Source organism: Lutra lutra, chromosome 7 (genome assembly GCF_902655055.1).
Source record: "Lutra lutra chromosome 7, mLutLut1.2, whole genome shotgun sequence".
Taxonomy (NCBI): domain Eukaryota; kingdom Metazoa; phylum Chordata; class Mammalia; order Carnivora; family Mustelidae; genus Lutra; species Lutra lutra.
In genome coordinates this window covers 31,187,859-31,201,853 of record NC_062284.1, presented here as the reverse complement: position 1 = coordinate 31,201,853, position 13,995 = coordinate 31,187,859, and the positions used below count along the sequence as shown (strand labels likewise).

The following is a 13,995-nucleotide window of genomic DNA, read 5'->3' as shown; positions in this document are numbered from 1 at the left end:
TTTCCTAGGAAACCTGCCCCGACCTGCCCAGCACCCTGATCTGCATGTTCTTATCTCCAACCTCCACTGACATCCTGTGTCCTGTGTACAGGACATGTACATAGGATGTCCTGTGATTTTTCTGCTGACCAGTAGATTTAGTTGGTTCCTGCATGTGTGTTACCTCTGAGGCTGAGCACTCCCATGTTCCAAGGTCATTATGATGAGGGTTCCAGGGGCCTTGTGACACACACCGCCTGGCTCTGTTCAGCTATAGGAGGTCAGGGAGAGGCTAAGTTCCTCCTGGGAATGAAATTCATTCCCTAAAAGGAAGATCACTTTCCCCTGCTAATGAAGCATCATTTAGGGCTCTAAGTGAGCTTTGGTCAGAAGCTGCTTTGAAGACGTCCAGCAGGGCCCATGACCACCCTTTCTCCTGAAAACAGTCTCTCTGCAAGGTGGTCGGCCTCCTTCATCCTGGTATGTGTTCAGTCCATCCTTCCCCAACTTCTGGTTTGCATGTGGCTTTCCTCAGTGGGATGGGAAGAGCTAGAACCCTGATCTGGCCTACAAGATTGAGCAGGGTAAATTATACATTGATCTTACATCAGGACTGAAAAACGCAGGTCCCCTTCCTCCCTTTCATCCTTCTTTCTTTTTTTTTTTTTTTTAAGATTTTATTTATTTATTTGACAGAGATCACAAGTCGGCAGAGAGGCAGGCAGAGAGAGAGAGGAGGAAGCAGGCTTCCTGCTGAGCAGAGAGCCCGATGTGGGGCTCGATCCCAGGACCCTGGGATCATGACCAGAGCCGAAGGCAGAGGCTTTAACCCACTGAGCCACCCAGGCACCCCTCACCCTTCTTTCTAAGCCAGTTACCTCTCCCCACACATCACGGTCTAACTTTAATGAATTCTAGATTTGCAAGTTCAATCACGGAGATGTTGATAAATTTTCCTTGGTATTTTTGCCAACAATTTTGGTATGCTGCCACCAGGTGGCAGTAACGCCTTTGTTAGCACGTGGTTTCAAGCCCATTTAACAAGATACATCTTTTCATTAAAAGTCAGCCTTAGTCATAAAAGTTCTCCACACGGTGTATTTTTCAAAATCATAAAAACTAATTATAATGACCACAACAAATCTCAAGTTTCGTTAATCCTAATGATTAATACACAAGAAAGCCGAGAGGCAAAATGGGTACCTCTCTCCCTGAGTTTTAAATGTTATGGCTTTATTGCAAATTGGTCACCAGGTCTTGATTTGGATTTTCTTTATATCTTTACTCATTTCTCTGAACTTACAGAGTGATAATAATAAAATAACGAACAGTCACATAGCCTTTAGTATGTACCACAACTGTTCTAGAGGCTTTATCTATAGTCATTTATTCTCACCGTAACCTAGATGAAGTAGATGATTCTATTATCTTCGTTTATGAGAAAGTTGGGGCACAGAGACAAAACAACTTGTCTAAGGTCACGCAGCTGGTAAGTGGCAGAACTGGTATTTAGACCCAGACTGTGGAGTCCATCTTCCAAATCAGTGACTCTCAAAATGTGGTGCCCCAAACTGCCCCATTAACATCAACGGGAAACTTGTAATGCAGGCTCTTGATCCCCAGGTGTCTCGAACCAGAAATTCCCAGGGTGAGGTCCAGTGATCTGTGTTTTAACAAGGGCTCCAAGTGAGTCTGATGTACAACTAACCTTGAGAACCATTGTCTTAAACCATTCATTTAATCACTATGCTATACTGATGACACACCCCCATACCTGGGCTGGTAATAATCACCCTGGTAAATTTCAAGTGGCACTAATGCCTCCTCCACCCCAATTTTAATACTCCTTCCCTGCTTGGTCACCCTGCCCTCCCCTGGGTGAAATCACTGACATGATGAGCCACTCTTACAGTTGGGGGTGTATCTTGTCCCTCAAGGGAACCAGAGTAGAAGAGGTTGAGAACCATAAGCAGCCTGTGACCCTTCCTACGCTTACTAGGGACTCTGTTGCTATGAGTTTTCAGAGCAACATGGCATCAGAAGCCCTCCTGGAAAGCTTGCCTTATCCTCCAGTCGCTTTCCTATTTTACTAAAAATATTAGAGGGGGCACCTGAGTTGCTCAGTCAGTTAACCATCTGCCTTTGGCTCAGGTCATGATCCTGGGGTCCTGCGATTGAGCCCAGAGTCAGGCTCCCTGCTCAGCGGGAAGCAAGCTTCTCCCTTTCCCTCTGTGTGCTCTCTCTCTCTCTCTCAAATAAATAAATAAATCCGGGTGCCTGGGTGGCTCAGTGGGTTAAAGCTTCTGCCTTCAGCTCAGGTCATGATCTCAGGTCCAGGGATCAAACCCCGCATTGGGGTCTCTGCTCCGCGGGGAGACTGCTTCCCCCACCCACCCACCCACCTGCCTCTCTGCCTACTTGTGATCTCTGTCTGTCAAATAAATAAATAAAATCTTTAAAAATAAATAAATAAATAAATAAATCTTTAAAAATTCTAAAAATTAAAATATTAGAGAAAATCCTTAACACAATGATTCAGAATAGAAGAAGGTAGGGTGATATATGCTTGCAGCCAAGCCTTCCCATAGCAGGAAGATGCTAGAGAAACTGAACCCTTAGGACTCCTACTTCTGGCCCAGACTATTCTGGAGGAAACATGGCCATGGTGTCCGCTTTGCTGGTGGGGAGCTTTAAACCTTTTGAAGCACACCGTAAAGGTGGGAGACTTTCACAATTGGTCTACCTATCAGTAACTAGAAGAAAAGCTACTGCAGAGCTGAAGAAGAGTATCCAGCACCTCGGGGACTACATATCCCCCAGGCTAAACACCCTGATTCTGGTGCCAAAGATCTCTGTATTCAAGATCTCAGCCCTGATATTCACTGTATGACCTCTGATATACTAAATACCCCCTCTCCCGCCTCAGTTCCTGATCAGTAAAATAGTGTGATAACCACACCTACTGGGGCACCTGCATGGCTCAGGTCGGTGCGGCATCTGCTTTCTGCTCAGGTCACAATCTCAGGGCCCTGGGATTGAGCCCCACATCAGGATCCCTGCTTGGTGGGGAGTCCGCTTCTCTCCCTCTCCTGCTCCCCCTGCTTGTGTTCCCTGTCTCTCAAATAAATAAATAAAATCTTAAAAAAAATAAATAACCACACCTACCTCGTAGGTGGCTGCAAAGATTAAATGATAAGTACAAAGTGCCTAGGACAGTGCCTGGTACTCATCAATGCTTTGTAAATCAGAGAATATAATACATTTATTTTCATAATTGATTCATTTGGGTTTCTATCATTTTTATGCTTTATGCTTTTGTGAATTCCTTGTTGCTTCCTGTATTACCTGCTTTTATTTTTAAAAGTGAATTAGAAGGAAAATGCCCTGCTCCTTTAAATCTCTAATTTTTTAAGTAAAAAAAAATTTTTTTTTCTTCTGACTCCATCCCTCAATCTATTAAAAAAAAAATGTTTGTAGTTAAAAATCTTCTCACAAAAAACACTCTAGGCCTCGGAGTCTTCACTGGTGAGCTATATTAAATATTGAAGAAAGAAATGCTACCTATTCAATACAAACTATGCTTGAAAATTTTAAAGTGGGAATCCATCCCTGCTCCTCCTATGAAGCCAGTATGACCTTGGTACCAAATCAAAGACATTACAAGAAGAGAAAATTGTAGACCAATATCTCACGTGAACACTGATGCAAAGACCCGAAATAAAATTAAGCATATAGTCTCCGATAATGTATAAAAAGGATAACATATCACCAGTGGGGTTGTCCAAGCAATGCAAGGCTGATTTAACATTCAGAAGCATGCGACATAATTTACCGTATTAACAAACTAAGAAACAAAAACTGTACGATCATTTCAACAGATGCAGAGTATTGTTTGAAAAAACCCAATAGCCATTCCTGATTAAAAACTCCCAGCAAACCAGCAGGGGAACAGAACTTCCTCAACCTGATAGCGGGCAGCTACAAAAAGCCTGCTGTGAATATTATGCTGAGTCTTGAAAGTCTGAATGCTTTCCTCTAAGACTGGGAACAGAGCAAGATACCTGCTCTCACCATGTTTATTTACCTCTGCAATGGAAGGTCTAGCCAGTTCATAAATAAATAAATAAATACATAACTACATACATAAATTTTTACAATAACATCCCCCTAACCGAAAATATTTAGGGATAAATCTGACAAAATATATGAACAGCCTACATACCTACAAAATAATGCTGAGATAAATTTAAAAAGACCTAAATAGAGAAATACAGAATATGTTAGTCTTTTTGTGCCATATGTCTCTGTTGCAACCACTTAACTCTGCTATTTAAAGATTTTTATTTATTTATTTATTTGAGAGAGAGAGAGAGAGAGAGAGAAAGCACAGCAGAGGGAGGGGCAGAGGAAGGGGAGATGCAGGCTCCTTCCCTGAGCAGGGAGCCCAATGTGGGGCTTGATCCCGGGACTCTGGGCTTATGACTTGACCTGAGGCAGGTGCGCAACAGACTGAGCCACCCAGGGGCCTCTTCACTCTGCTATTTTAGCGTGAAAGCAGCCATAGACGATACATGAATGAATGGGCACAGCTGTATGCCAATAAAACTTTATTTAAAAAAAAAAAAGGTTGCAAGCCAGATTTGGCCCATGGGTTGCCGTTTGCTCATTGTTGGCTTCTATATAAATCCCCATGGAAACCACAAAAGCTACTAAGACTAATAAGTGAGGTTAACAACGTGGCAGGATACGAGATCAATATATAAAAACCCATTGTAAATGAAACAGGATGGGATCGGAGGGAGAACAACCATAAGAGACTCTTAATCTCACAAAACAAACTGAGGGTTGCTGGGGGGAGGGGGGTTAGGGAGAGGGGTGGTGGGTTATGGACATTGGGGAGCGTAATGTGCTATGGTGAGTGCTGTGAAGTGTAAAACTGGTGATTCACAGACCTGTACCCCTAGGTCTAATAATACATTATTGTTAATAAAAAAATTAAAAATTTTAAAAAATGTATTTCTATATACTAGCAACGAACAATTGGAAGTTGAAAGTTTAAAAATAACACCTTTTACAATAACATCCCCCCAACCCAAAATATTTAGCGATAAATCTGAAAAAATACATGAAAAATCTACATACTACAAAACAATGCTGAGAAATTAAAGAATACCTAAACAGATGGAGAAATACACCATGTTCATGAGTCAGAAAGCTCAGTACTATGGTCAATTCTCCCCAAACTGACCTATAAATTCAGCACAGTCCCCATCAAAATCACAGCTGCCTTTACTGTAGAAATTGATAAGTTGACTAAGAATTCTATGGAAATGCACCGCCAAAGTTCCCTTTCATGATTAAGGACCCCAGGACGCAGCCCAGCATTGCCTACTCTCCTCTTGCTTCCTGCCACGGTTCATGCTGAGTGTCGCAGTCTGAATATAGGTTGGGAGAACACGATGGCAGGCTGAGGGTCGGAAGCCGGGCTCTGCTCAGACAACAGTGTCTATGCGACTGGGGCATGACATCAGGACAGAGCCTGCTTCCCAAGGTTAGGCCAACAATGAGGGTGGAATTGGGGGGGTTTCTTTTGTTTGTTTTGTTTTTGTTTTGTTTTTTCGTATCTTCTTGGGCCCCTGTGTCCTATTTTGGTTCAGAAGATAGATCCTGGAGGCATTACTAAGGGGCTCAATCCATGCCTATCAAATGTGGCATTAGTGGAAATGATTGCTAATCTTGGCCCGTGGGTTCTGATTATTTTTTTAATTTCCAGTGCTAAAGCGACTTCTAACAGCTTCCTCTCGCGCGCGGTCCTCGGACCAGTAGCAGCAGCAGCAATCTCCTGGGAGCTTGTTAGAAACCCATCATCCTGAGCCCCACCCCAGACCCTCAGAGTCAAAATCTGCTTTTTAGGAAGATTCTCAGGGGACTCCTATGCAAATTCAATTGAGTCACACATGGGCACGTTCGGGTGTATATCCCTGTATATATCCCTGGGGAGTTGGGAGTGTGCCTATCACACAGAGCGAGTCACCTGCCAAGCTCTGTCCATCAACCCGTCCTCATGCCTGCAATAATGGCATTTCAAGATACGCTTCTCTCCAATAAAGGCTTCCTCCAGGAAGCTTCCCCCATTCTGGCAGGCGCTCTTACCTCCTGGTTACTGTCTTATGAGCACTTTTAATTACTTCCCAAGCAGTGTCCTCACCTCCCCCCATCTCTCTATCTCTCTCTCTCTCTCTCTCTCTCTCACACACACACACACACACACACACCCCTCTCTTATGTAAACCAGAAACCATTTCTCATGATGAACTCTTTGACTCTTCCAGGGAAGGCAAAAGTTAGCTCATGGGAGTGTTTAGTGCTTATTTTATATCTTTCCACTATCAAAGTCGGAAAAATTATTACGGAAAAGTTGAAAACACAGGAAAAAAGAAAAGATGATACAGGACCCTATTTCTCCAAGATAATCACTCTAGCTTTGGGTTGGTTGTTGGTTTTGTTTTTGTTGTTTTTTTTTTTCAATTTTTTCCATAACAGAATTGCCCTAGTGATTAATGCACTATACATTAGATTATATAAGGCATAGTTTTCATAATATGTAACAGGTCTACGGGGAGTATAGCACGTAGAGAGGATAGAGGCTAGATACTGAATGTATAATTTTGTATTCTGCTTTTTTGGTTAATATTTTAATGTTTCCAGGTTTTCATTCCCTGTAAGCCCCATTTTTAAGTGCCTCACAATATTCCATTGAGCATATAAATTATATTTATTTAACTATTTTCCTTATTGCATTGTAGAGCAAGTGCGGTTTTTTCCTTTTGGTAAGTGATGCACCATGAAAATTATGGTGTATTCAGCATTTTTCTATAACTTGCAGTAATTTCTTAGGATAGATTTCCAGAAGTAAGTCAGAGGCAGGGAACTTGATCCATATAGCAAACTCCAGATGACAGGATGGGGAAAAAAAAAAATAAAACTTAAAAAAGAAAAGCCACAGGTTCCTAACAGAGGGCTGAAGTGATTGTCCTTGCCAGGCGAAGAGAAAACCACCCATTGACAAGACAGAATGGGATGGCTTCTTCGATGAGAACGGTCTATTGGCCAAGTCACGAGACCTCATTTGTGTGAAACATCCTGGAGCGGGTACGGTCCCCAAGGCCTTGCCCTGGCACTGGAGGCACAGTTGGGCAAGGGGCAGGCGTGGCATTTGGAGACACCCTCTTGGCAGGCATCTGGAGGTCTCCTAACCTCTCACCCACACCCCAGGGTCTGCATCCCTTCGTGAGGACAGAAGCCTGGAAGTTCCTCACGGGCTACTACTCATGGCAGAGCTCCCAGGATGAGCGGCTCACCGTGGACAGTACAAGGAGGTAGAACATTCCAGACCCTGTCAGGGGAGGATAGGTGACAGTGCCCATTCCAGCCTGACAATTGCAGTCTTCTTCCCCCCAATGGATTTTTCATTCTAAGAGACAAAACCGCCCCTGTGCTCCTGACCCAGGGCGTGAACACGGGAGGGGCCAGCACCTTCCCGCTCAGCTCCAATCAGCCATGCACAGATGGCCCGGAAGGGGCTTAATCCCAACAGCTCCTTGTCCCCGCCACCACCCAGTCCCTTCCTCCCCTAGGCCTAAGCAGTCTAGTTGAGCTGAAGATTCATGCACAAAGGGCCAGTGGAGAACCATTCAGGGCAGTAGGGGAACTGAGGGCTGGACTGGAAAGCTCGAGAGCCATGACAAGAGCCCATGTTAGCTCTCCAAGGCTGCTGTCACAGGCACCACAAATAGGGTTTGCAACAGTGGGAATCTATTCCCTCACTTCTGGAGTCCAGAAGCCCAAAAGCAAGGTGCCAGCAGCGCCCCACTCCCTGAAGGCTCTAGGGGAGAGTCCTCCCCTGCCTCTGAGGTTTTTGGTGGCTTTGGGGACTCCTCCCATCTCTGCCTCCGTGGTCACACGGACTTCTCCTCTCCCCTCTGTCTGTCTCTGTGTCTCTGCGTGTCCTTAGAAGGACACTTGTCACTGGATTTAGGGTCCACTGAGATAATCTAGATTGATCTCATCTCAAGATCCTTAACTACATCTGCAAAGGCCCTTTTTTGAGTAAGTTCACATTCACAGGATTTAGTAGTTAAGGTATAGACATGGCTTTGAAGGGTCACCAGCATCCTACAGCACCTAAGCACGTCCTAATGATGGACACTAAACACTGCCTCATGCCCTTCTGACTCCAAGGTGCCAGGATGACCCCCATTCTACAGAAGAGGAAACTGAGTCTTAGAGAGGGATCATGATGTCCCCAAGGCCTTACTCTCATTGCAAACTCTCAGTTATTAATTGTGGAGCCAGAAATCAGGAACAGCTGTGAGACCCCCAGGGCCACAAGGCTGAACCTGCTTCCATGCTGCCTTCCGGGGGCACATGAGCACAGAACAGCACAGTTAGGGCTGGCGCAGACCAAGATGAGGGAAGCCTCACAGGTAGGGGGAGAGCCTAGTGGAGGAGTGCTGCTCAGACTGCCCTTGACTGGCGAGGAGAAGGCTGTCTCCTCAGCCTCAGTTCTGTCTGCCCAGGAAGAACTATGAGGCCTTATGCGAGATGTATAAAAAGATCAGCCCCTTCTGGAAAACCTGCACCGGGACTTTATGGAGACTCGGAATTCCATCGGTGAGCAGAGTCGGGTGGGCAGGGCTGGGTCGGGCGGGGGAGCCTGAGGCCATGCCTACCTGCTCCTCAGTCATATGCAGGGGCGGATGGTTTCCTGGTTCCTGGGAGAGGCCTTGAATTCTGGAATTCTGCTGGCTAAACCCTGGTTAGTCCACCCATCATGTCTCCTAGGGGCTCCTACATGCCTAGCGTCGTATTCCCTTGAGTGCATGCTGTTCCTGCTGCTTTGTCTTCATCTCTCCCTTTGGCCTTGAATAAGACTGGATTTCAATGGACGGGGCCCATGGAGTGGGGATGGGGGGGTGCGCATTCCTAGGCAGAGGGTATGGCCTAGTCAAAGATTCGGAGGTGGGGACAATGTCAGGCAGCTCAGGGCGTGGTGCTGGGCAGACCCTTGTGGGCAGATGTCATTTTCACAATCCCCTCCCCAGGGTGCTCTGGGTCCTGCCCTTTGGGAGAATAAACTCATTCATGGCCCCTCTGCTGAGGCCATCTGGTGCCACTGACCTGTCTCTTGTCCCCAACCTAGCGTATGACATTCAGAACTCTACGACAAAGACCACCTAGGCAACGTCATTATCGACAAGAAGAGACTGGAGAAATCTTGCTCCTGAGTTATGTCTGCAATAACCCAGGCAGGTGGGCTGAGGGGCTGGGCCGCCCCTGAGCCCCCTTCTCAGTTCCTTCCTGGAACCCCTTCCCTGCCCAAGCCCAGGGCTCACCCGTCCTCACTGTCTCCCCTCCCCCACCCAGAGTACCAGCAGGGGCTTCCATGAGATGGTGATGCTTTTTCCAGCTGATGGCAGAACACGACCATGAGACCTTCTGGCTTTTCCAGTTCTTCCTGCAGAAAATGGTGAGGCTGGGTCTGAGCTCAGGGCCCACCTCCTGCCACTCCCCAGATACCCCCCGGAGGTCAGGCAGGCAAGGGGAGCCCTGGCTCTTTCCTCCAGCCACAAAACAGCCCTCTGGTCCCAGAGGAGCCTGGGGAGGCAACACTCACCCCAGTGAGTTTATTGGGGGGTGGCTGTGTGTGTTGCAGGCATTGGAGTTGAGGAGGGGGCTGGAAGGGTGCTCTGGGTCCAGTTCTCACCAAACCTTGAAAGAGTGTAACTGGCCAGTCCCAGGGATGGCTGCCTCTTCCTGGCATTCCACCCCCCCCCCCCCCACCAAACAGGGCTCTGCTCCCACAGAACTTCCATGGCTCCCCGTCGCCTCTAGAATAAGATCTGGTAACCTTGGCCAGGCATTCAAGGACTATCTGTGGCCTTCTCTCTCACTGCTCCTTTCACATGACCCACAGTTCAGATCCACCAGGGGACTGGCTACTCCCCAGATGCACCCCACAGTGATCAGGTTGAGGGCTTTTGAAGTGGCTTTCTCCAGAACACCCTCCTTTGGAAAGCCTTTCCTCATGGTCTGGGAGCGGCTGTCCAGAATCAACCCTCATCCCTTTCTCCCTCCCTGGAACAATGGACTTGATGCTCTTCCCCTGTCCCACTTAGTTCTGTCCGCATAGCCGGCTGGCTGCATGGAGAGCCACACCTGAGACATCCCGGGATCCCCACCCCCGACACACACGTAGGTGCATACACATATATAAAAGAGCACACCTACACACCCAGATCAAGGAGGGACAGACATGACGTGAGTGTGTGCGTGCGCACACACAGCCAGGCTCATACTGACACGAATCCAGCCCGGACGGAGCCTGCCATGCACAGGGCCTCCAGCACTGAGTCGCTGGTGACCCTGGCCGGCCCTCAAGCCAAGAAAGATTCGGTTGCCCTTGCTCCCGCCCATCTTTCTCAGGAGCACAGCTGTGTTATCAAGATCGGAGTTGGCAAGAACCTGGATATGCTCAATACTCTGATCAACTTCTTGGACCCCGTGTTTGCGGAGCACCTAAGTGAGTAGACCACCCCCAGCCTTCTGCAAACGGACAGCTCTGCCCACAGGGTGGGCCTGAGAAGGGCCCCGCCCCCAGTCCTGTTCCGCCGGTGGGAGCCTTTGGTCCTCTCTCCCAGTCCCTGGAGGAAGGTTCATCTAGACATGGGGTGGGAACGCGGGCAGTTGAAAATTCACCCCAAACATTCTCTGAAGACAGCTGGCAAACGTGAGAGCCAGGCATTTTGGATTTCCCCGGGGTGTTCTCGAGCCCTGCTGTTCGGCCTATCAGTGTGCCACCCCTGGTTTCCCCGACTGGGTCCTCCGGGCTGACACCCCACTTCTCTCTCCACAGGAGGGAAAGGGCGGGGGCCGTGCAGTCCCTCTTCCCTGGTCTGCCTCTGCTTCCAGCGGGCCTTCAAGTCCTTCGACGATGTCTGGAGGCTCTGGAGGTGAGTCCTCCTTGGACAGAGGGGCTAGACCCCCATCCCTTTAACAAACGGGGGAAGCCCGTTTCCTTGCCTCCCCTTATTACTGTTTGGGATGGAGTTGAGCAGGTTGGGGTTTATGGGGCCTTGTTGGAGGAGGCGAAACATCAGCCTGTCCATCTGTCCATCCTGTCCCACCAGGACCTTCTTCAGGCAGCGGGGCAGAAGGAGGGGCTCTCAGCCTGTGCGGTGGAAGCCTGGCTGGCTTTCCTGCCACTCTAACCCCCGCAGGCCTCCCTCTGTTCCACGTCCCCAGCTGCCCCTTCCTCTGCCTTCCCCTTCGTTTGAGTGCTGGCTCCCTGTGAGCTCTCACTCCTGGAGAAGGAGGGGCCCTCCGAGCACAGGTCAAAGGTGTAATTCTTTGATCCCAGGCCTTCGGGCCATAATGCCCATGAACCTCCTTGGGAACAGACCCACTGCCCACTTCTGCTCTGCCCAGCCCAAACACTCCGCCTGGCATTCAGCATCCCACAAGTCAACTCCCACCTGCCTTACCCCTCCCTCCTGCCTGCTGGTTTCCATGCCCAAGTCCAAGGCCACCCCGGACCCCTGGGGACACCTCTGGAATTGTTGACTGATCAACCTTTGCTTTGCAAAGCTCCACTCCTTCTCCTCCTCTCTCCCCTTCCTCCTTCCCCCTCCCTTTCTCTTCCCTCCTTCCCTCTCGCATCCTCTCCTCCTCTAGCTAATGAATTCCCTGAAGCTTTTTCTCTGAGTCCCCCTAGTAGCCAGCACATGCCTGGGATCCCCCGAGGTAGTACCTGCCTGAGTGAGCGAGAGAGTCAGCAGTGAGGCCCAGGGATGGCCAACCCCGGGTAGGTCTGTGGTCAGTGGGCACCTCACCACCCAAAGGGCCAGGAAGCCTGGCTGAGACTCGTGGGCCCTCTGCAGGTTCTGCTGACAGGGAAACCCTGCAGAAAACTTCCAGGTGCTGGTGGCCTACAGCATGCTGCAGATGGTGCGCGAGCAGGTGTTGCAGGAGAGCCTGACCAGTGACGGCATTCTCCTGGTGAGAGGACCCTGGGGCAGGGCCAGCCCCTCCCCCAACCCCACACCTCCCATGCCTCCCATGCCATCCCAGCCCTCCGGCTATGGCAGGAACTGGGTTGCCCTGAGCACCGTGCTGGTCTCATGACAAGCCGGATGCAGCGGGACGGTAACTATCACAGCAGCGCCCTAATTTAACATAGGAGGACACTGAAGCCTTGAAAGCTTTCAGCCTCTAGGTTTACTGCCTCCCAGTTAACCCCCGGGGCCGTAGGGTCCTCCTTGTGGCAAAAGACGGAGAGTTTTCTGACATTGCTAAAAAGGAGTCTAGGTTAAAAAAAAAAATCTAGGGGAGATAGCCCAATTATAAAACAAGTTCTCCTAGAAGCTCCTGAGACCCTCAGGGGAAACCCGGTGCCCCTCAGAGCCCCGTATGAAAACGACACTTACCATCTCCCCACAATACCACATTCCTGAGGTGAAAATTCCGGCATTGTGCCAGGCTGGTTGGGGAGAGATCAGGTGGCCCCAGCTACTGCCGGGAGCAGTGATCTTGTCGCCCTGGAAGTGGGAGGCAGCCGCCTGTAACCCAGGGAGCACCTGCTTCCTCCTGGCTTCCTCTCCTGGCACAGGCCTGCAACAGCCTCATTGACCTTGACGCTGACGTGCTCATCTCTGCTGCCTGCTTGGTGTATGCTGAGCTCATCCAGAAAGATGTAAGTGGCCCTTACACTCCAGAAAGATATTTGCTTCCTCCTCTTCCTCCTCCAAGAAGCTTCTCTGATTTTCCCTTCCGAGCCCAGCCCTGGCATATGGCAGGATAGTCGGCTGCAGAGACCCAATTTGTGTCTGCCTTGTTCTCTGCCACCAGCCCATGGGTGCAGCTTGGCGTGGTCTCCTTGCTGTTTGCATGTGCAACTCCCACCTCCCCAGGGATGGCTGCGCACCCGACCACGCCGCCCTCCTCCCTCATGCCCTGCGTCCATCCCAGCAGGTCAGGCACAGGGCTGGGCCCCCGGGTTCAGTAGGATGTCACTGGCTGGACAGACTGAGGAATGAGAGCAACAGACCAACGTCTGTCTGCCCTCAACCTGCTGGCAACCCTCCTCTTTCCCAGGTTCCTCAGTCACTGAAGGACTTCTTTCTCTGAGGACTCTCGCCATGGACAGATGCCCTCGACAGACAGGATGGAGGTGGTGCTTCAGCCGTGAGATCTGACGGGCGTTAGGGTGAGGAGTAGCTAATACAGCTACACAGGAAACAGCCTCTGGAGTCAGAGTTTGTGGTGCACGCTGTATCTCCCGCGGACACGCAGGGGTGGAGAGGAATGTCCAACAGTGAGAGAGGCCCAGTGGATGAGCAGGGAGATAGCGAGGCCAGTGAGGGGCAGGCACACCAGGGACACTGCACCCATTGGAAACTCTTCCACGAATGAAGGGTTCTACTGTGGTTCCACACTTGGAGGCACATGGGTCAGGATGGAAACAGCTTCGAGAGCCTCCTAGCTTCCTGCGCGAGACAACACTGAACGTGTCTCATCCCTGGGACCAGGTCTTGAGAAGAGGCCCTGACCACAGGGCTTTGCACACACACCGCCATTTTCCCCCTTACGCCCAACACCATGATCCTGAATTCAGTGGTTCATCCACGGATTCCCCTGCGGTCTGTGGAAGGACACAGCCCAGGTCTCTGGCTTGCAGGCCATTCCCCTCCTGGTTTCAAAGCCTCATAAGCACACTTTCATATCTCAGCCTAGAAAGCATCCTCAGACTAAACTCTTTTCTTTGGCCTTCGTCAGTCTCTCCAGAGAACGCCCCCTGTTCCCCAGCCCAGCAGCCTAGTCGCTCCCTGGGGCAGAAGCTTGTGCCGCCCACACTTCCCAGACAGTGCTCCAGCCCGGAACCCCCTGCCCAGCCTGCTCATGCTCTGAGGGTGCCTCAGGGCAGACAAAGGATTGGCCAGAAGGAGCTGAACCCACAGA

The 13,995-nt window shown here is 49.7% G+C and overlaps 1 protein-coding gene across 1 annotated transcript; it reads left to right on the top strand.

The window, feature by feature from the left end:
* Window positions 1–246: 246 nt before the first annotated feature.
* TBC1D21 (TBC1 domain family member 21) lies at window positions 247–13,273 on the top strand. The gene is given in 17 exon segments (XM_053447860.1): window positions 247–459; window positions 7,023–7,115; window positions 7,117–7,131; window positions 7,255–7,358; window positions 8,559–8,593; window positions 8,596–8,652; window positions 9,182–9,193; window positions 9,196–9,252; window positions 9,255–9,291; window positions 9,408–9,441; window positions 9,443–9,508; window positions 10,465–10,561; window positions 10,895–10,995; window positions 11,919–11,945; window positions 11,947–12,036; window positions 12,647–12,730; window positions 13,132–13,273. Coding segments are annotated over 17 exon segments (1,002 nt in total). The 5' UTR covers window positions 247–399; the 3' UTR covers window positions 13,165–13,273.
* Window positions 13,274–13,995: the final 722 nt, after the last annotated feature.